Source organism: Coregonus clupeaformis, chromosome 23 (genome assembly GCF_020615455.1).
Source record: "Coregonus clupeaformis isolate EN_2021a chromosome 23, ASM2061545v1, whole genome shotgun sequence".
Lineage (NCBI taxonomy): Eukaryota > Metazoa > Chordata > Actinopteri > Salmoniformes > Salmonidae > Coregonus > Coregonus clupeaformis.
Window position 1 is genome coordinate 38356099 of NC_059214.1, and position 23786 is coordinate 38379884.

Below are 23786 nucleotides of genomic sequence, written 5' to 3' on the forward strand. Positions count from 1 at the left end.
ACAGTTCAATAAGCACAGATCTAAAAAATCTCTACTTCCATCTCAAGTCGTCCTTACTTCAGCGAATCTGATATAGGATCAGTGAAAAATCAGCACACAATAATGCTTGATATCTCTTTACCTACCTCAAAAATGAACTCTCATCTCAACTGACGTCCTCAAAAATAGCCTGTTCCAAATATCGAGTCTCTCATTCTAAAATCTTAATACAATAAAAGTACATTAAAGATAATAAATGATTAATGTTGTGATAAAAATCCAACCTTATTGTTTGACCTCACACTTTCTTCCTCTGTCTGCACCATAAGCTTAGTATTGCAACGTGTTCAACTAACGTCAGCGGGTAAATGTTTGTTTTGACCAATGCCACTTTATAGGTGTGTTGCTCTGCTCCAAAAAGATACAGCTATGCCATTTGTTAGTTTTGGCCAACCTTCAAATGTACATTTGGCAGCAACCTGATTGAAATACCAAGGCGAATTCACAAGTGTTAGACTATGTGTATTTTATATGCCCCATGATGGAAAATAATAGCCTAATCAATTACCTTTCATTATTAGGTTTATATTAATATTATGCATTATATTACTAGGAAACAGTAGGCCTACTATACTGAGAATGTTTATCATGTCCTTCCAAATTTGAAATACAAAAATTGAATAATCAGATTTTTCACTTCTAATAGTAATTTACTGAAATACATCAGCTACAATTAAAGCAGTACATTACATATAAAAAAATAAAATAAAACATCCAGTTCATTCGAACCGACAACTTAGACTATGCAAATCAACATCTGGCTTTTGATCAACCACCTGTGAAATTGAAGAATTCAATACTTTATCATAACTTAGCTAACAATTGGTTTATTATCCTTCCTTAAGTTCAATGACACAATATGAAAACCTGAGTCAAAATAACTCATTCTCAAAAGGAAGATTGTCCTCAATTGCCAAAGAAGCTCAACATATTCACAATCAAACAATGATCTAATATTAACGGTCTGCAATAATGACTGTATGACTTACATACTTCAGAAGAGCCTTTTTACAAGCAACACATTGCATTTTCAAAAATAGAACAAAGTATTTGTCAAAAAGTTTAACATTTATATTTTTTTCCCCCCACACTGATGAAACAAGTTTCCTTTTTCTCCAGCTTATACAAGGACACTTATGGTCAGTTTATGGATAGGGGGTTACTGTAAGTGGTTAAACGGTCCCCAAAATTGGTTGCTTTTTCACAACGATAAATATTTTCAGTTCCCTCTGTAGGAGGAGCTTTTGGGGTCTAAAAATTATAGTATAGGTATAGTATACAGAGTATACAAAACATTAGGAATACCTGCTCTTTCCATGACATAGACTGACCAGGTGAATCCAGGTGAACGCTATGATCCCTTATTGATGTCACCTGTTACATCCACTTCAACTGTAGGAAGCACTGGAGTCAACATGGGCCAGCATCCCTGTGGAACGCTTGAAACCTTGTAGTCTATGCCCTGATGAATTGAGGCTGTTGAGGGAAAAAGCAGCTGCAACTCAATATTAGGAAGGTGTTCCTAATGTTTTGTACACTCAGTGTCTCTCTAAGGCTGTGTTTACACAGGCAGCCCAATTCTGATCTTTTATGGGCAAAAGAGCTGATCTGATTGGGCAAAAGACCAATTAGTAGAAAAATAGGAGTTGGGATGCCTGTGTAAACACAGCCTTAGATAAAGTCATGGAGAAATACACATGCGACTATACACTGTGCTTTTGAAAGTGCTTTCTTTCACTGGTGTACAGTAGGTGTCATTGAACACTAAACCCATACAAATCAGATGATAATTTAACCCAAAATGTAAATATTTTTTTAACCATCTCATGATTGATTAATTTACATGTCAACATTTCAGCTATATGCCACATGGATAATGAATAATCAATTGTTGATTAATTTAGGGGGATGATACTCCAGGTATTCTTCAAACTGACAGTCCAGTCCACTCTACAATACTGTAACTACTATTTCATGTAAGGATGGGTGGACTTCAATTACTGCAGGCCAAATCATAGCTGTGGTCCAGGGCTAATCAAATCACTACGGAGAGATGTTTAAAAAATGGGTTGCAAAAAGCTATGGTTTCACAGAACATGAAGTAGGTGTGCATTGACAAACATTAAATTGCATTGAAAATCTAATGAAAAGAAAGAGTACTACTCATGTAGCTATACCACCAGGTTGTCCAGAATAGAAAATACACAACTTACTTATAGCAGAGAGAGACCAACATTCTATACATTCTACTGAGGGAATGTTTACAGAGTAAAGTTTCATAGCTGTTGAATCCAGAATGAGGGTATTGTAACACTTAACATGAAATCTCTTAATCTATTGTAGAAATGTTACAAGTGAGAGGAGCTACCATTTGATGTAAAACTATGTTGACATAAGATAGCTATCAAATCGAAACAATTTAACTTTAAAGACACATGAACAATAAAGCACAAAGCAGAGACATCGTGCAAGACAAAAATGACTAAGGCGATATAAAAAGGAAAATAATTTCATTTTGTCAAGGTACATTTCAAATGTGGCTGTTGTGTTTCTCTTCACATGCAACAATTATCATTATGTTACAACAAATACCATGGAAACCCTTTTCTGTAACCTCTGCCTAACTATGCACAAGTATTCAGAAAGTTATGCAGTGTAATATAGTAATATCTATAAATAGACCATTTATTTAATTAAAATGTAATTGTGCAAGTTAAAGCTTGATGTTCAGAACTTTATGGGGCACTAAAAGCCATCCTAACAATATGACTAAGGTGAAAGCACACAGAAACCCCTAATAATAAATGACTGGTATATTGCAAAAAAAATTCGATTTCAAATATCTGTGCCAGAAAGGTAGGAAATCGGAAGCGATGCCAGTGGCCAGTCTTTGCTGAAATACCAAGAGGGCTAAAATGTGTGAAAGGGAAGTGCTTATAAAAGAGGGGAAAGTTGCACTTTCATTTAAAAATAAATAAAGTAACCAATAACCTCGAATTGTTAGTTTGTTTCAAAAAGTGCAGATGGAGCTACAGTAGTTTATGGACTTGACAGACCAATAATTACTATGAACCATACGGGGGTGGCTGGAAATATTTTAAAAAGCACAGAACTAATAAAATATATTTTCCAGGACAGGAGCCTAAATAAAATGGAACAATCGCTTGAATCTCTTACAGCTACATGTGCTAATGTAAAGTAGTGCTGAATGGGCAATTCTCTTACAATGACTGACATACAGTGCCTTGCAAAAGTACTCATCCCCCTTGGCGTTTTTCCTATTTTGTTGCATTACAACCTGTAATTTTTAATGGATTTTTATTTGGATTTCATGTAAACGGACACACACAAAATAGTCCAAATTGGTGAAGTGAAATTAAAAAAATAACTTGTTAAAAAAATTCTAAAAAATAAATAACGGAAGTGGTGCGTGCTTATGTAGTCACCCCCTTTGCTATGAAGCCCCTAAATAAGATCTGGTGCAACCAATTACCTTCAGAAGTCACATAATTAGTTAAAGTCCACCTGCGTGCAATCTAAGTGTCACATGATCTGTCACATGATCTCAGTATATATACTGAGATCCAGAGCGCCAAGTCTAGGTCCAAAAGGCTTCTCAACAGCTTCTACCCCCAAGCCATAAGACTCCTGAACAGCTAATCATTGCTACCCGGACTATTTGCACTGACTCCCCACCCCCACCTTTTACGCTGCTGCTCCTGTCTATTATTTATGCATAGTCACTAACTCTACCCACATGTACAGTGGGGAGAACAAGTATTTGATACACTGCCGATTTTGCAGGTTTTCCTACTTACAAAGCATGTAGAGGTCTGTAATTTTTATCATAGGTACACTTCAACTGTGAGAGACTTCATCTAAAATCACGGTTGACAACTCCGTTGTGTCCTCCTCCCAGAGTGCGAAGAGCCTTGGCGTGACCCTGGACAACACCCTGTCGTTCTCCGCTAACATCAAGGCGGTGACCCGATCCTGCAGGTTCATGCTCTACAACATTCGGAGAGTACGACCCTGCCTTACACAGGAAGCGGCACAGGTCCTAATCCAGGCACTTGTCATCTCCCGTCTGGATTACTGCAACTCGCTGTTGGCTGGGCTCCCTGCCTGTGCCATTAAACCCCTACAACTCATCCAGAATGCCGCAGCCCGTCTGGTGTTCAACCTTCCCAAGTTCTCTCACGTCACCCCCCTCCTCCGCACACTCCACTGGCTTCCAGTTGAAGCTCGCATCCGTTACAAGACCATGGTGCTTGCCTACGGAGCAGTGAGGGGAACGGCACCTCCGTACCTTCAGGCTCTGATCAGTCCCTACACCCAAACGAGGGCATTGCGTTCATCCACCTCTGGCCTGCTGGCTTCCCTTCCTCTGCGGAAGCAGAGTTCCCGCTCAGCCCAGTCAAAACTGTTCGCTGCTCTGGCACCCCAATGGTGGAACAAGCTCCCTCACGACGCCAGGACAGCGGAGTCACTCACCACCTTCCGGAGACATTTGAAACCCCACCTCTTTAAGGAATACCTGGGATAGGATGAAGTAATCCTTCTCCCCCCCCAGCCACGACCCATCTTCAATGCTCTTACTGAGGGAAGGAGGTTGTTGGCCAAGATCTTGCGATACATGGCCCCATCCATCCTCCCCTCAATACGGTGCAGTCGTCCTGTCCCCTTTGCAGAAAAGCATCCCCAAAGAATGATGTTTCAACCTCCATGCTTCACGGTTGGGATGGTGTTCTTGGGGTTGTACTCATCCTTCTTTTTCCTCCAAACACGGCGAGTGGAGTTTAGACCAAAAACCTATATTTTTGTCTCATCAGACCACATGACCTTCTCCCATTCCTCCTCTGGATCATCCAGATGGCCATTGGCAAACTTCAGACGGGCCTGGACATGCGCTGGCTTGAGCAGGGGGACCTTGCGTGCGCTGCAGGATTTTAATCCATGACGGCGTAGTGTGTTACTAATGGTTTTCTTTGAGACTGTGGTCCCAGCTCTCTTCAGGTCTTTGACCAGGTCCTGCCGTGTAGTTCTGGGCTGATCCCTCACCTTCCTCATGATCATTGATGCCCCATGAGGTGAGATCTTGCATGGAGCCCCAGACCAAGGGTGATTGACCGTCAACTTGAACTTCTTCAATTTTCTAATAATTGCGCCAACAGTTGTTGCCTTCTCACCAAGCTGCTTGCCTATGGTCCTGTAGCCCATCCCAGCCTTGTGCAGGTCTACAATTTTATCCCTGATGTCCTTACACAGCTCTCTGGTCTTGGCCATTGTGGAGAGGTTGGAGTCTGTTTGATTGAGTGTGTGGACAGGTGTCTTTTATACAGATAACAAGTTCAAACAGGTGCAGTTAATACAGGTAATGAGTGGAGAACAGGAGGGCTTCTTAAAAAAGAAGAAACAGGTCTGTGAGAGCCGGAATTCTTACTGGTTGGTAGGTGATCAAATACTTATGTCATGCAATAAAATGCAAATTAATTACTTAAAAATCATACAATGTGATTTTCTGGATTTTTGTTTTAGATTCCGTCTCTCACAGTTGAAGTGTACCTATGATAAAAATTACAGACCTCTACATGCTTTGTAAGTAGGAAAACCTGCAAAATCGGCAGCGTATCAAATACTTGTTCTCCCCACTGTACATATTACCTCAATTACCTTGACTAGCCAGTGCCCCCGCACATTGACTCTGCACCGGTACACCCCTGTATATAGCCTCCCTACTGTTATTGTATTTTACTGCTGCTCTTTAGTTATTTGCTTTTATTTTTTTTATATATATTCTTTAAAAAATGCATTGTTGGTTAAGGGCTTGTAAGTAAGCATTTCACTGTAATGCCTACACCTGTTGTATTCGGCGCATGTGGCAAATAAAATGTGATTTGATATACACACACCTGTTCTGAAAGGCCCCAGAGTCTGCAACACCACTAAGCAAGGGGCACCACCAAGCAAGCAGCACCATGAAGACCAATGAGCTCTCCAAACAGGTCAGGGACAAAGTTGTGGAGAAGTACAGATTAGGGTTCGGTTATGAAAAAATATCAGAAACTTTGAACATCCCACGGAGCACCATTAAATCATTATTAAAAAATTGAAAGAATATGGCCACACAACAAACCTGCCAAGAGAAGGCCACCCACCAAAACTCACAGACCAGGCAAGGAGGGCATTAATCAGAGGCAACAATGAGACCAAAGATAACCCTGAAGGAGCTGCAAAGCTCCACAGCGGAGATTGGAGTATCTGTCCATAGGACCACTTTAAGCCGTACACTCCACAGAGCAGGGCTTTACGGAAGAGTGGCCAGAAAAAAACCATTGCTTATAGAAAACAATAAGCAAACACGTTTGGTGTTTGCCAAAGGGCATGTGGGAGACTCCCCAAACATATGGAAGAAGGTACTCTGGTCAGATGAGAAAGAAAATGGAGCTTTTTGGCCATCAAGGAAAACGCTATGTCTGGCACAAACCCAACACCTCTCATCACCCAGAGAACACCATGTTTTTCCATTGGCAGGGACTGGAAAACTGGTCAGAATTGAAGGAATGATGGATGGCGCTAAATACAGGGAAATTCTTGAGGGAAACCAGTTTCAGTCTTCCAGAGATTTGAGACTGGGACAGAGGTTCACCTTCCAGCAGGACAATGACCCTAAGCATACTGCTAAACCAACACTCAAGTGGTTTAAGGGGAAACATTTAAATGTCTTGGAATGGCCTAGTCAAAGCCCAGACCTCAATCCAATTGAGAATCTGTGGTATGACTTAAAGATTGCTGTACACCAGCGGAACCCATCCAACTTGAAGGAGCTGGAGCAGTTTTGCCTTGAAGAATGGGCAAAAATCCCAGTGGCTAGATGTGCCAAGCTTATAGAGACATACCCCAAGAGACTTGCAGCTGTAATTGCTGCAATAGGTGGCTCTACAAAGTATTGACTTTGGAGGGGGGTGAATAGCTATGCACGCTGAAGTTCTGTTTTTTTGTCTTATTTCTTGTTTGTTTCACTATAAAAAATATTTTGCATCTTCAAAGTGGTAGGCATGTTGTGTAAATCAAATGATACAAACCCCCCCAAAAATCTATTTTAATTCCAGGTTGTAAGGCAACAAAATAGGAAAAATGCCAAGGGGGGTGAATACTTTCGCAAGTATTCTCCCATAATGAAGTGTGTGCAAAACGTTTATTTTATATAAATTCAATGACTGATTTCCCATTCTACTCATTTTATTTTGTCCTGTGGTCTTAACCTGGTACTGGGAAACCGGCCCGAAGAGTACCAACCCTTCTAGACTTTCAAGTCTTCTATGACTGTTTAGATTAATACATAAGCAATGAACCATGATTTGTTTCCTGATAAGCGCATGCATCAAATATGTATAACATTTTTATGACCAATAACAAAGCATTTAGGTTTTCATTTGAACCATAATCTAAACTCTAAAAAGATCTAAATGAGATTATCACCACATGACCTCACTTAAGGTCCATTGTGCAAACATAATTTTATATTCAGACAAATCAAATGTTTAGAATCTTTAGATTTGTCTTGGCCATTATAACAACCTATTTCTAGCAGGTTCTGTTGATTGATGATGAATGATATACTTGATTCCACACCATCAACCATACATTTCTTTCAGGGGAGAGCTTTGAATAACGTGACTTCAAATTAAGATTGATCAAATCAAAATCATATATTTCAGGCTATACACCATGAGGATACCCACTCTTACCATGGTGTCAACTTGAAAATAGGAGTCTAGCAAGCAACTATACATTATCAACAAGTGGACAACGCTGCATTCAGCAGTTATATAGCAGGACTTAAAAAGAATCACAGAACTGTTATGCCGACATGTCACATGGTAACAGGGTCCCTTCTTAGGGTCTCAGATCTAGGACCAGACCCCCCTGTCCATACAGTCTTATTCATTATGATCAAAAAGGCAAAACTGACCCTAGATCAGCACCATTACCACAGGTAGAACAATGAGCCTGATATTTCACCAGGTGTATAAATAAATGTGAAGCATCCGGTTGCAGTTTCCATTCACTACGGTGATGTAAGGAAGCCCATGGCCGGAAGTGGGAAAAGATGGAGCGAGAAGGATTTTGGCAGACATTCTGCTCATTTCGTCATTGATGAAACATTTGATCTGCATACAGAATCTGTAACAAACAGAGTAGACTACGTTTTGTAGACTTCACCCTTTGCCAAAGTATTTTTTAATTGGCGTTGTTTAGGAGTGCAAGGGCGAATTCAGTTATTGCACACGCGTACTTCAGAGTAGGTGTTCCCTAACGGAAATATGCAAATAAATGACATGCCAATAGGATCTCACTAGCTTGTGCTTGGCTCTGCCCACCTCCTTGCTTGTTCTGCCCACTATGATTAATTTGCACCCATTGGAAACTACAGGCTCTGGTCTATCTTGGGTTAGTTATACAAATCTTTGCTATTACTCTGAGACACTTTATAAATACAGGCACAGATACCTGGTTAGAGTTAAAGCAAGAAAAAGGTGGAAGAAACATGATTGAAGTCAAGCAGAAAAACGAAATTAGAGACAAAAACAATAATGATTGACTATGCAATCAAATCCATTTCACTACACCTTTGTGGCTTACATTTCTTAATATAGCCTACATTCTAATAAACCCCATTAGTGTTTTTTCTAGAGCCTGAACAATATATCGGTTCACCTACATTATCGGCCGATATTGTCCTTTTACCGATATATCGTATCAGCCGATAATTCCACCGATAACCGATATTCAAATAAATAGGTTGAAAAAAGCACATCTCATGCTGATCTGAACACTTGCGGCCATTCTCATGATGTGTCAGTCACAATGTATGAAATCAACATTTGAAGCATAGTTATTGGACAATTGCCTTTTTGGATGGCAATTTGAGAATTCAGTCTGGAAAAATTATACTTTTTAATTTCCCCGCAGTAAAACAGTATATATCGGCAGATATATCAGGAAGTTTTGTACACCGAAAAAAATCTGAACCAGACCCAAAAAAACATAGGTCGGGCTGTAGTTTTTCCCCCGACAACCCAATTAAATGTTTTGCTTCATATACATATTTTTCTATTTTCACGATTCCCAAAATTGACCACTTTAACCTAACAGAAAAGTATATATTTTTTAATCACTAAATGCTTTGAGCAACACCCACCTTTGCAGTGTAACATATTTTGGCAGGACAGAGGATATGGGTATAAAGTGCCTTTCAAAATTATCGCATAATAATATAACTATTATCCTCAACCAAACGTTTGACTGCTTGTAGCATCAGGGGAAGAGTTCAATTGAGACCTCGTCTCAAGAGGGTATTCAGAGAAGTCTGTTCCGTGACTTCGCAGACTGACTTGTCCATTGGCAATAGTAAATTGGGAGGTGATTCCAGAACGTGAGGTCTGGAACTGCGACGGGAAGTTCTGATCGAAGGTGCTGATTTGATAAGTCTGATGCAACCCTTGAGCATCAGTCTTTTTCGAGGACGCAACTCCCTCCAGAAAGTCTTCGGTTGGCGACACGGCCGAGGTAGTGGTTTCATCCCCCGAAAATGAGAAGGAGTGCTGGGAGTCCCCTACAAGGAGTCCAAAATGTGGTTTCTCCAAGTTAGACCTTAGTGGAGAGTTCATCCCTGACCTACCAGTACCAATGGTAAACCTGCTGGGGGAAGGGTACTGCTTCTCTGTGGAGAACAGAGGCTGGTTGGAAAGGCTGGGGCTCTCGGTGACAAAGGTAAGACTCTGGCTGCTCAGGTAGCTATCGTTCTGGCTAGTCCTCTCCAGAGCTTGCTGGAGGAACTTGGAGTACTCGTGCAGGAGGCTAGACTTCTCTGCTGGTGGGGCTTGAGAGTTACCTCCCAAGCTTTCTACCGGGCTGCCCTCAGACACATCAGAGGAGTTAATGGAGATTCTGGAGGTCACCTCAGTGTCAGCCACACTGAAGGAGATATCTGACTGCCCATTGGCCTTGTTTGAGTAGTGGTCCAGGAGAGTCTGGAGAACCTCATCCGGGAGCACGTTCTTGTCGTGGTTGGACTTGAGCTCGACGCTCAACGGCTGTGGTTCCAAGATGGTGGCGGGAACGGTTTCGTCTATGACGCTGGCCACTGCGGCTTGTGTAGCGGAAGGCTGGGATGCTATGCTGCTTACATTAACGGCGTAATCGCGGTTGTCGTTGTTGGCCACAGCTACCTGCTGGAGATACCTCTTCTTCTTCAAGAACTGAACGGCATCGTCGTAGTTTGTGCTGCTGGATGCTGGTTTCGTCTGCCCTCTTGGGAGAGCATCTACTGGCTCCAGGTCAGAGTTGGCCACATCCACGTCCAGAAGATCTTGTTTGTCAACGATCTCGAACGTGTACCTGGTGACTTTGCAGTCTTCGAAAGAGGACAAAGGGGACAAACTCTCAGGTGGTTCAAGTTCAGTTGGTTGCTTCAGACTCCTCTTGGGGACCTTCTTGAGGACCAGCTTGGGAGGATGAATCTCCTCAGAGGAGAGATTCTCCCCACCCAGCCCCAACTGCCGCCCGCCAGATAAGTCAGGAAGCTCCACAGAATAATCTGCCACCACATACTCGTCTTTGACCACCTTGGAGGAAACCACATAGAGAGGTAGACATTCGATTTTGCTCGGTCTTTGCTCCACCTTATCCATGTCGCCAAGAGAAGCGACTGTGGCAACGTCTTCAGTGGCAGCAGCTGAGAGAGCGCACTGAGGCTTGTCTGAGGTCTTCAGGCGTTTCTTCTTGGGCAGTGAGCACTCTTTGGTAGGGAAGGAGAAGCCCAGAGATTCTGTGTTGCGCAGGAGTCCTCCATCTTTCCCCGCTGCTGCTGTCTTGTGGGCTTTCCTCTCACGGCACATACGCCTGTGCTTTAGAACCCGGTCTGTTCTGGAAAAGTACTGTTGGAAACAAGCCGAATGGGTTTGTGGCATACAAGGACAGTAGTAGAAAAAATGTTTAAAAAAATAACTTCTGCATGCTATATAAGCCATAATTTTTCAAATAGAAGGCTAGTGATGTAGCCTGTACCCAGACCTGTTTGTGCAGTCTTGCCAAGACCAACTCCTAAGTTCATTGTCTGTCATTTGCTTTGATAACATAAATAACCAACCTGGTGGCAGCAGTCACATTGATATGGCTTCTCTCCACTGTGGGTCCTTCTGTGCCTCTCCATGTGGTATTTCTGAATGAACCTCATGCCACATTCCTCACAGCGGAAGGGCTTCTCACCTGACAAAGTCAAAGGGACAGGTCATTCTGTGGGCTAGTAACATCAACATTCAACAGGTGAGATCTTTGACCAATCATTGGCTACCATAGTTCAATCATAGCTTCATGAGGCATTCTCTTACCAGTGTGGATCTTCTCATGTCTCTGGAGAAGATACTTCTGTATGAAGCGCATATCACACTGGCTGCACTGAAATGGCTTCTCACCTGAAACCAAGCAATAGTAAGTTTGACCATATTTTCTTGCCTATATTCAATGGGAAATTGTGTTAGCCTACTTATTACGCAAGACAATGTAACTAACAATCATTGTTGTGTTCATTTAATGCTAATCAAAAGACTTGACGGTCATAAAATACATTATACCAGTGTGGATGAAGACGTGTCTTTGTAGATGGTAGTTCGTTCGGAAGGCTGCATTGCAGTGCCCACACACATGACACTTTGGACTCTGGAGACCCAATGATCCATCCTCATTGATGGTGAGAATCTAACCAAAGTAGAGTGATACATGGAAAGACAAGAACAAAAGGTCTGTCAATTATTTCGCAATTTATCTGTACAACTAAAGCACGGCATTTACCCAGAAAAAAAAAATGTGGTTTTCATCTAGGTAGTTTTCAGGTGACAATATAGATCTTTAATCTGGACATAACATGTGATTATGACCTAGTGTCAAGCAAATACACTGCTCAAATTTGTAGTCACCCTCAAAATTAAAGTGGAAAACCACACTACAGGCTGATCCAACTTTGATGTAATGTCCTTAAAACAAGTCAAAATGAGGCTCAGTAGTATGTGTGGCCTCCACGTGCCTGTATGACCTCCCTACAACGCCTGGGCATGCTCCTGATGAGGTGGCGGATGGTCTCCTGAGGGATCTCCTCCCAGACCTGGACTAAAGCATCCGCCAACTCCTGGACAGTCTGTGGTGCAACGTGGCGTTGGTGGATGGAGCGAGACATGATGTCCCAGATGTGCTCAATTGGATTCAGGTCTGGGGAACGGGCGGGCCAGTCCATAGCATCAATCCCTTCCTCTTGCAGGAACTGCTGACACACTCCAGCCACATGAGGTCTAGCATTATCTTGCATTAGGAGGAACCCAGGGCCAACCGCACCAGCATATGGTCTCACAAGGGGTCTGAGGATCTCATCTCGGTACCTAATGGCAGTCAGGCTACCTCTGGCGAGCACATGGAGGGCTGTGCGGCCCCCCAAAGAAATGCCACCCCACACCATGACTGACCCACCACCAAACCGGTCATGCTGGAGGATGTTGCAGGAAGCAGAACGTTCTCCACGGCGTCTCCAGACTTTGTCACGTCTGTCACATGTGCTCAGTGTGAACCTGCTTTCATCTGTGAAGAGCACAGGGCGCCAGTGGCGAATTTGCCAATCTTGGTGTTCTCTGGCAAATGCCAAACGTCCTGCACGGTGTTGGGCTGTAAGCACAACCCCCACCTGTGGACGTCGGGCCCTCATACCACCCTCATGGAGTCTGTTTCTGACCGTTTGAGCAGACACATGCACATTTGTGGCCTGCTGGAGGTCATTTTGCAGGGCTCTGGCAGTGCTCCTCCCGCTCTTCCTTGCACAAAGGCGGAGGTAGCGGTCCTGCTGCTGGGTTGTTGCCCTCCTACGGCCTCCTCCACGTCTCCTGATGTACTGGCCTGTCTCCTGGTAGCGCCTCCATGCTCTGGACACTATGCTGACAGACACAGCAAACCTTCTTGCCACAGCTCGCATTGATGTGCCCTCCTGGATGAGCTGCACTACCTGAGCCACTTGTGTGGGTTGTAGACTCCGTCTCATGCTACCACTAGAGTGAAAGCACCGCCAGCATTCAAAAGTGACCAAAACATCAGCCAGGAAGCATAGGAACTGAGAAGTGGTCTGTGGTCACCACCTGCAGAACCACATCTTTATTGGGGGTGTCTTGCTAATTGCCTATAATTTCCACCTGTTGTCTATTCCATTTGCACAACAGCATGTGAAATGTATTGTCAATCAGTGTTGCTTCCTAAGTGGACAGTTTGATTTCACAGAAGTGTGATTGACTTGGAGTTACATTGTGTTGTTTAAGTGTTCCCTTTATTTTTTTGAGCAGTGTATATAACCGGAGTTAAAATATATTAATTTGAACCTTGGCAGGAGAGCGTTGTTTTCGTTTCTTCTTGTGACACTCTGATGTGAGGTCCCTGGGCTGTTTTCTCTCTTTCTTCCCCAGCATCAGTGGATCCGAAGACAGCTTCAACTCTTGTTTGATGCTCACCTGCAAAACATAGTTTAATCACTTCACAGGAATTAATTTCACTGATTATAGTCAGAATGACAAAGCTCTCAATGGGTGAATCCCAAGTCTTCAAAGAGGAGGCAGAGAGAGGACAGAACAAAGACTTGAGATTCACCCATTGTCATGGTTTACACTACAGCGCATGTATCGGAAGAAGACTGGCAATAAGAATGTATGCATGATATGGACTCACAGGCATGTGGAGCGTGCATGGCAGCTTGTGTGAGAGTCTCTGCATCATTCCCTCTTCCCGGTCATTCTTCACAGTCTCCTCATGTACCATCAGTTCATCAGTTGCGATCAGGTCATGAGACACTATTGAAACCTCTGTCAGGTCATCATCCTCTTCATCATCATCATCATCATCTGCTAACAGGGGGTGGTGGGCTAACCCCCTCTCGCCCAGTGTCATGACGACCAGACTCCCACCCCCTATCCCCACCCTCTCATCCACTCCCCCACCACACTTTAGCAGCATCCCCTCCAGCTTGTCATCAATGTTCATCTTTACTAGAGACCTAGCTAGCTAGGTGTCTGTGGGGTCAAGAGAGGGCAGAAGTATTTGCTAGTTAAAGACAAACAAAACACCACTATTTAGCTTTGGTAGCAATAGGCTAACGTTAATAATCACTACAAATGCTAGCTAGCTACATTTTAGTGGGGCCATCATTGAGTAATCTGAGGTTAGGGTGATAACGTAGTTCGCTACCTAAAGATGATCAACCAACCAAATAACGTTAGCCAACACAAACCCGTTTACTCAAAATAGCACATTTACCTGCCCAAAATTAACGTTAGCACTAAAACTAGGCTATTTGACCATACTGTAGCTAGCTAATGTTAAACTTTCATCATCTGTCGCTATACAGTGGTCAACTAACTAGATTAACTAACTACCTAGTTAGGTAACTAGGTGTTATTATTGGTAACTTTAGTTACCTAGACAACTTTCGCTAGTTAGCTAAACAAGTAACACAACTACGTTAGCTAGCTAGATAACTACCGGCACAGTGTGGACAAACGTTAGCTAGCTAACGTAGTTAGCAGTAGATAATTAGCTAGCTAGCTAACTTGGCTAGCTGTGAATGGCAAACGTTTACAAGCTAGCTAGCTAGGCCTGATCAGAACCAACAACAACCAGAACTAACAGATAGGTAGCAAGACCTCAAGTCAAATCGAGACGTCGCTTACGTTAGCTAAAAGGCACTGCAGACCAAACTGTTCACAACTAACGTAACGTTAGCTATTAGCATTAGTTAGCTAGCCTAGCTAACTTACGTAACATTAGCCTGCTTACCTACTTTAGAGTCTAATAAGATCGTTTATCTGCGAAAAGTGTATCCGCTGTGTGATATACGCCGCGACAGAAAGAAACATCACCGCATCTGGCCCAACTGCAGTGCATGGGGAATGTACGGTAGTTGTTTGGCGTTGTGATAGCTCTGCCGCTCACCTGTAGTGAAGCACTGCTGTGTGTGTTCTGCTCTGCATCTCTACTGCGCTCACTCTGGACTAGAATATGATGACAGAAGAAAATCGAGACTAGGCTACTAGCTACTTGTTCACCAAACACGAAGTTTAATGCGTTCAAGAAACACTCTTAAAAATAAGAAATGCTGTCGTATTAAACGTCCTCCTTAACAAAAAAATTTAACATTTAAATTAACTAGCTAGTTATGCCAATGAATTAATGTAGATACAGTGCATTCGGTAAGTATTCAGACCCCTTGACTTTTTCCACATTTTGTTACATTACAGCCTTATTCTAAAATTGATTAAATTCATTTTTTCCCTCAAATCAACACACAATACTCCAATGACAAAGCGAGAACAAGTTTTTAGAAATGTTTGCAAATGTATTAAAATAAAAAAACAGAAATACCTTATTTACATAACTATTCAGACCCTTTGCTATGAGACTCGAAATTGAGCTCAGGTGCATCCTGTTTCAATTTATCATCCTTGAGCTGTATCCACAACTTGATTGGAGTCCACCTGTGGTAATTCCAATTGATTGGACATTATTTGGAAAGGCACACACCTGTTTATATAAGGTTCAACAGTTGACAGTGCATGTCAGAGCAAAAACCAAGCCATAAGGTCGAAGGAATTGTCCGTAGAGCTCCGAGACAGGATTGTGTCGAGGCACAGATCTGGGGAAGGATACCAACACATTTCTGCAGCATTGAAGGTCCCCAACAACACAGCGGCCTACATCATTCTTAAATGGAAGAAGTTTGGAACAACCAAGACTCTTCCTAGAACTGGCCTCCCAGCCAAACTGAGCAACCGGGGGAGAATGGTCTTGGTCAGGGAGGTGACCAAGAACCTGATGGTCATTCTGACAGTGCTCAGTAAAAGGCACATGACAGCCCGCTTGGAGTTTGCCAAAAGGCACCTAAAGGACTCTCAGACCATGAGAAACAAAATTCTCTGGTCTGATGAAACCAATATGGAACACTTTGGTCTGAATGCCAAGTGTCACGTCTGGAGGAAACCTGGCACCATCCCTACGGTGAAGCATGGTGGTGGCAGCATCATGCTGTGGGGATGTTTTTCAGCGGCAAGGACTGGGAGACTAGTCAGGATCGAGGGAAAGATGAACGGAGCAAGTACATTGCAGTAGCTTGTTGTCATTGCAGGCAAACTCAACGCTGTACGTTACAGGGAAGACATCCTCCTCCCTCATGTGGTACCCTTCCTGCAGGCTCATCCTGACATGACCCTCCAGCATGACAATGCCACCAGCCATACTGCTCGTTCTGTGCGTGATTTCCTGCAAGACAGGAATGTCAGTGTCCTGCCATGGCCCGGATCTCAATCCCATTGAGCACGTCTGGGACCTGTTGGATTGGAGGGTGAGGGCTAGGGCCATTTCCCCCAGAAATGTCTGGGAACTTGCAGGTGCCTTGGTGGAAGAGTGGGGTAACATCTCACAGCAAGAACTGGCAAATCTGGTGCAGTCCATGAGGAGGAGATGCACTTAATGGACTTAATCCAGCTGGCGGCCACACCAGATACTGTTACTTTTGATTTTGACCCCCCTTTGTTCAGAGACACATTATTCAATTTCTGTTGGTCACGTCTGTGGAACTTGTTCAGTTTATGTCGCAGTTCTCGAATCTTGTTATGTTCATACAAATACACTGCTCAAAAAAATAAAGGGAACACTAAAATAACACATCCTAGATCTGAATGAATGAAATAATCTTATTAAATACTTTTTTCTTTACATAGTTGAATGTGCTGACAACAAAATCACACAAAAATTATCAATGGAAATCAAATGTATCAACCCATGGAGGTCTGGATTTGGAGTCACCCTCAAAATTAAAGTGGAAAACCACACTACAGGCTGATCCAACTTTGATGTAATGTCCTTAAAACTCCCTATGTCCACATTTGACTCATTTCTCTCTGCCTCCTTCTTTCCACTCCTCTCCTCTTTTGACCTCACCCTCTCACCGTCCCCCCCTACTCACAAGGCAGGCAATACGCTTGACCTCATCTTCACTAGATGCTGCTCCTCTACTAATCTCACTGCAACTCCCCTCCATGTCTCCGACCACTACTTTGTTTCCTTTTCTCTCTCGCTCTCCTCCCACACTACTCACTCTGCCCCTACACAGATGGTAATGCGCCGCCGCAACCTTCGCTCTCTCTCTCCCACTACTCTCTCCTCTTCCATCCTATCATCTCTTCCCTCTGCTCAATCCTTCTCCCTCCAATCTCCTGATTCTGCCTCCTCAACCCTCCTCTCCTCCCTTTCTGCATCCTTTGACTCTCTGTGTCCCCTATCCTCCCGGCCGGCTCGGTCCTCCCCTCCAGCTCCGTGGCTTGATGACTCACTGCGAGCTCACAGAACAGAGCTCCGGGCAGCGGAGCGGAAATGGAAGAAAACTAAACTCCCTGCCGACCTGGCATCTTTTCACTCCCTCCTCTCTACATTTTCTTCATCTGTTTCTGCTGCTAAGGCCACCTTCTACCACTCTAAATTCCAAGCATCTGCCTCTAACCCTAGGAAGCTCTTTTGCCACATTTTCCTCCCTCCTGAATCCTCCCCCCCCCTCCCCCTCCTCTCTCTCTGTGGATGACTTCGTCAACCACTTTGAAAAGAAGGTTGACGACATCCGATCCTCGTTTGTTAAGTCTAATGACACTGCTGGTCCTGCTCACACTGCCCTACCCTATGCTTTGACTTCTTTCTCCCCTCTCTCTCCAGATAAAATCCTGCGACTTGTGACTGCAGGCCGCCCAACAACCTGCCCGCTTGACCCCATCCCCTCCTCCCTTCTCCAGACCATCTCCGGTGACCTTCTCCCCTACCTCACCTCGCTGATCAACTCATCCTTGACCGCTGGCCATGTCCCTTCCGTCTTCAAGAGAGCGAGAGTTGCTCCCCTTCTCAAAAACCAACACTCGACCCCACTGATGTCAACAACTACAGACCAGTATCCCTTCTTTCTTTTCTTTCCAAAACTATTGAGCGTGCCGTCTTTAGCCAACTCTCTTGCTATCTCTCTCAGAATGACCTTCTTGATCCAAACCAATCAGGTTTCAGGACTGGTCATTCAACTGAGACTGCTCTTCTCTGTGTCACGGAGACTCTCCGCACTGCTAAAGCTAACTCTCTCTCCTCTGCTCTTGTCCTTCTAGACCTGTCTGCTGCCTTTGACACTGTGAACCATCAGATCCTCCTCTCCACCCTCTCCGAGCTGGGCATCTCCGGCGCGGCTCACTCCTGGATTGCGTCCTACCTGACCGGTCGCTCCTACCAAGTGGCGTGGCGAGAAGCTGTCTCCGCACCACGTGCTCTCACCACTGGTGTCCCCCAAGGCTCAGTTCTAGGCCCTCTCCTTTTCTCCCTATACACCAAGTCACTTGGCTCTGTCATATCCTCACATGGTCTCTCCTATCATTGCTACGCTGACGATACACAACTAATCTTCTCCTTTCCCCCTTCTGATAACCAGGTGGCGAATCGCATCTCTGCATGTCTGGCAGACATATCAGTATGGATGACGGATCACCACCTCAAGCTGAACCCTGGCAAGACGGAGCTGCTCTTCCTCCCGGGGAAGGACTGCCCGTTCCATGATCTCGCCATCACGGTTGACAACTCCGCTGTGTCCTCCTCCCAGAGTGCGAAGAGCCTAGGCGTGACCCTGGACAACACCCTGTCGTTCTCCGCCAACATCAAGGCGGTGACCCGCTCCTGCAGGTTCATGCTCTACAACATTCGGAGAGTACGACCCTGCCTTACACAGGAAGCGGCACAGGTCCTAATCCAGGCACTTGTCATCTCCCGTCTGGACTACTGCAACTCGCTGTTGGCTGGCCTCCCTGCCTGTGCCATTAAACCCCTACAACTCATCCAGAATGCCGCAGCCCGTCTGGTGTTCAACCTTCCCAAGTTCTCTCACGTCACCCCCTCCTCCGCACACTCCACTGGCTTCCAGTTGAAGCTCGCATCCGCTACAAGACCATGGTGCTTGCCTATGGAGCAGTGAGGGGAACGGCACCTCTGTACCTTCAGGCTCTGATCAGTCCCTACACCCAAACGAGGGCATTGCGCTCATCCACCTATGGCCTGCTGGCTCCCTTCCTCTGCGGAAGCATAGTTCCCGCTCAGCCCAGTCAAAACTGTTCGCTGCCCTGGCACCCCAATGGTGGAACAAGCTCCCTCACGACGCCAGGACAGCGGAGTCACTCACCACATTCCGGAGACATTTGAAACCCCACCTCTTTAAGGAATACCTGGGATAGGATAAAGGAATCCTTCTACCCCCCAATTGTAAAGTGGTTATCCCACTGGCTATAGGGTGAACGCACCAATTTGTGAGTCGCTCTGGCTAAGAGCGTCTGCTAAATGACGTTAATGTGCCCTTGAGCAAGGCACTTAACCCTAATTGCTCCTGTAAGTCGCTCTGGATAAGAGCGTCTGCTAAATGACTAAAATGTAAATGTAAAATGTAAGTCAAAATGAGGCTCAGTAGTGTGTGTGGCCTCCACGTGCCTGTATGACCTCCCTACAACGCCTGGGCATGCTCCTGATGAGGTGGAGGATGGTCTCATGGGGGATCTCCTCCCAGACCTGGACTAAAGCATCTGGAGCGAGACATGATGTCCCAGATGTGCTCAATTGGATTCAGGTCTGGGGAACGGGCGGGCCAGTCCATAGCATCAATGCCTTCCTCTTGCAGGAACTGCTGACACACTACAGCCACATGAGGTCTAGCATTGTCTTTCATTAGGAGGAACCCAGGGCCAACCGCACCAGCATATGGTCTCACAAGGGGTCTGAGGATCTCATCTCGGTACCTAATGGCAGTCAGGCTACCTCTGGCGAGCACATGGAGGGCTGTGCGGCCCCCCAAAGAAATGCCATCCCACACCATGACTGACCCACCGCCAAACCAGTCATGCTGGAGAATGTTGCAGGCAGCAGAACGTTCTCCACGGCGTCTCCAGACTCTGTCATGTGCTCAGTGTGAACCTGCTTTCATCTGTGAAGAGCACAGGGCGCCAGTGGCGAATTTGCCAATCCTGGTGTTCTCTGGCAAATGCCAAACGTCCTGCACGGTGTTGGGCTGTAAGCACAACCCCCACCTGTGGACGTCGGGCCCTCATACCACCCTCATGGAGTCTGTTTCTGACCGTTTGAGCAGACACATGCACATTTGTGGCCTGCTGGAGGTCATTTTGCAGGGCTCTGGCAGTGCTCCTCCCGCTCCTCCTTGCACAAAGGCGGAGGTAGCGGTCCTGCTGCTGGGTTGTTGCCCTCCTACGGCCTCCTCCACGTCTCCTTGTAGCGCCTCCATGCTCTGGACACTACGCTGACAGACACAGCAAACCTTCTTGCCACAGCTCGCATTGATGTGCCATCCTGGATGAGCTGCACTACCTGAGCCACTTGTGTGGGTTGTAGACTCCGTCTCATGCTACCACTAGAGTGAAAGCACCGCCAGCATTCAAAAGTGACCAAAACATCAGCCAGGAAGCATAGGAACTGAGAAGTGGTCTGTGGTCACCACCTGCAAAACCAGTCCTTTATTGGGGGTGTCTTGCTAATTGCCTATAATTTCCACCTGTTGTCTATTCCATTTGCACAACAGCATGTGACATTTATTGTCAATCAGTGTTGCTTCCTAAGTGGACAGTTTGATTTCACAGAAGTGTGATTGACTTGGAGTTACATTGTGTTGTTTAAGTGTTCCCTTTATTTTTTGGAGCAGTGCATTTACACGTTAAGTTTGCTGAAAATGAACGCAGTTTCTTTTTTTTGCTGAGTTTACTTTAATTTGATTATCGCTTGAGCACAACTATCATCCAAGTCACAGTGCAAACAGGGCCCCCCCAAAACAATACTGCATTATGATGCAAAACAGATGGCAGCATTCACTGAGCATTCATTGCTTCGCTGATAAACTGATAAGGGAATGTAGGATGAGTAAACTTGTATCATTCAGCCTCCTTTCCTTACCCATAGAACCATATAGATATTACACATTCTCATATTTTACTCTCATTTGAATAAAACACCACAAACATGCAAAGCAACTACTCTGGTTGGCATTTGCTAAATCTGGGTTTCATATTTCACATATTCAGAATTGGTATGTAGTTGAATAATGATACCCCATAAAGTGAAGCACTCAGCTAAGCAACACCTGGTAGGAAAACTCAACCCTTCTGAATGTATTTACAAATACAGGTCTTTGAAGTTATTGTTGTTTAGTCTGATATCCTAACTGGTTTCTTTGGTGGAATGTTTAGTTTGTGGGAACTGTAGAAATGTTATTTTGTGTGGGTCATTGTTACGAACCCCGTGGCTTTAAACGTCTAGGGTGGATGGACAAGAGACCCGTAACATAATTCATGTAAATTAGAATCGTGACATGGAACAGTGAGAACAAAAACTACACGACAACCATAAACTACCGTCAAACATAAAATGTTTATTTTTGAACACACGGTAAAGGTTTGGGAAAAAGGGCTGAGCAGGACCCAAGAAATGAAACAATAGTGTAAAAAAAACCTAAACTGATCTTGCCTGCCTCAAGAACCGCTAAGTTACTGTTAATCATACAAAAATACAGTGGGTGGTCCGCTCAGGTCTAACTAGTGTTTTTAGACAGTTTTCTTCCTACGGGTAATGTATGCCCAAGGGCAACTTGCTTAAATTCCCCTTTTCCCAGAAACACACAACAAAGTTACCAAACAGAGTAACCAGCAAATGAGTGAGTACACAAAACACCACCGTATCCATACTCACATACGGAAAATAGTCTCTCACAACAAACACAACTGACTGGCTTTTAAACAATGGGATGTGTGATTGAAAAACCAGAAACAGGTGGTGCAATGCAGAGGAATGTCCACTGATTGGTCCACCTCAGCAATCAGCAGACACCCCAACAACCCCCAATCAGGAACATACAGGACACCTGTGATTAGGGCAGAAGGAGAGGAAAAAACACAAAAAGACACAGGATACCTGTATCCGTAACAGTCATTCAAGATGAATGTAATCACTTTTTGACTGCTCCCGTTTTGATTTAAATGAAACCTTCCATACATGTTTGCCTATGGTATAAAGTCGTCAGAAAGTGCTCAAAGTCGCATACCCCACCCTACCATGAGAAATGTCTTCATCACTGATGACCCCCTTTGTCTTACATGAGATGACACCCCTAACAGGGATTTTTCGGCCTGCGTTTCGGCCTGCTGTTGCACTGTGCACGAGCCACATTTGTAACTCCCATTTGTATTGGGTGTCTGGGGGCAATACCAGATCTCACTAGGCCGTCCCCAATATTGTGGTCACGCTTGTAGACTACCAGTGGGGGTTCCTGGAAAATGTGATTTTTTTTTAACCGTCAGCTGAGATGTTCTGTCTGCTGGAACCGAGCAACGGTTGCCTATGTGAAGTGCCAGGAAGAGTGTGTGTGCATGTGCGTGGAACATGTGTCTGTGGTACGTGTGTACGCACATGTGTGCTTCTGAGAGGGAGAGAAAGAGGAAGAATACATGCCTCACTTTCCATTGACATGCATTGGATTCACTTAGATATTAAAATCTACCCTAACCAGAAACCGTAGATAGATGGCAGCATTCACGCAAAACTGAAAGCGCGAACCACCGCATTTAATCATGGCAAGGTGACTGGGAATATGGCAGAATACAAACAGTGTAGCTACTCTCTCCGCAAGGCAATTAAACTGGCAAAACATCAGTATAGAGACAAAGTGGAGTCGCAATTCAACGGCTCAGACACGAGACGTTTGTGGCAGAGTCTACAGACAATCACGGACTACAAAAGGAAAACCAGCCTCGTCGCCAACACCGACGTCTCGCTTCCAGACAAGCTAAACACTTTCTTCGCCCGCTTTGAGTTTAACAAAGTGCTACCGACGAGGCCCACTACCAAGGACTGTGGCCTCTCCTTCTCCGTGACCGACGTGAGTAAGACATTTAAGCATGTTAACCCCCGCAAGGCTGCCGGCCCAGACGGCATCCCTAGCCGCGTCCTCAGAGCATGCACAGACCAGCTGGCTGGTGTGTTTACGGACATATTCAATCTCTCCCTTTCCCAGTCTGCTGTTCCCACATGCTTCAAGATCGTCACCATTGTTCCTGTACCCAAGAAAGCAAAGGTAACTGAACTAAATGACTATCGCCCCGTAGCACTCACCTCTGTCATCACAAAGTGCTTTGAGAGACTAGTCAAGGATCATATCACCTCTAACTTACCTGCCACCCTAGACCCACTTCAATTTGCTTACCGCCCAATAGATCCACAGACGATGCAATCGCCATCACACTGCACACTGCCCTATCCCATCTGGACAAGAGGAATACCTATGTTTATTTATTTATTTATTTTATTTCACCTTTATTTAACCAGGTAAGCCAGTTGAGAACAAGTTCTCATTTACAATGTAAGAATGCTGTTCTTTGACTATAGCTCAGCATTCAACACCATAGTACCCTCCAAGCTCATCATGAAGCTCGAGGCCCTGGGTCTGAACCCCACCCTGTGCAACTGGGTCCTGGACTTCCTGACGGGCCGCCCCCAGGTGGTGAAGGTAGGAAACAACATCTCCACTTTGCTGATCCTCAAAACTGGGGCCCCACAAGGGTGCGTGCTCAGCCCCCTCCTGTACTCCCTGTTCACCC

General features: G+C 44.8%; 1 protein-coding gene across 1 annotated transcript; it reads right to left on the reverse strand.

The window, feature by feature from the left end:
- Positions 1 to 8462: 8462 nt before the first annotated feature.
- LOC121536988 (zinc finger protein 148-like) lies at positions 8463 to 15075 on the reverse strand. Its single transcript, XM_041844689.2, has 6 exons — positions 13801 to 15075; positions 13458 to 13586; positions 11679 to 11802; positions 11436 to 11519; positions 11195 to 11313; positions 8463 to 10982 (listed from the first exon to the last, which is right to left on the reverse strand). The coding sequence occupies exons 1-6, from the start codon at positions 14110 to 14112 to the stop codon at positions 9333 to 9335; spliced, it is 2418 nt and encodes an 805-aa protein (XP_041700623.2). The 5' UTR covers positions 14113 to 15075; the 3' UTR covers positions 8463 to 9332.
- Positions 15076 to 23786: the final 8711 nt, after the last annotated feature.

Bases quoted from the DNA above. Each gene is read 5' to 3' on its own strand.
- LOC121536988 (XM_041844689.2), bottom strand. From the start codon at position 14,112: ATGAACATTGATGACAAGCTGGAGGGGATGCTGCTAAAGTGTGGTGGG. The intron at 13,587-13,800 runs GTGAGTCCATAT...TATGTTTTGCAG, and splicing joins CATGCACGCTCCACATGCCT to GTGAGCATCAAACAAGAGTT. The intron at 10,983-11,194 runs GTTGGTTATTTA...TGTTTCCAACAG, and splicing joins AATGTGACTGCTGCCACCAG to TACTTTTCCAGAACAGACCG.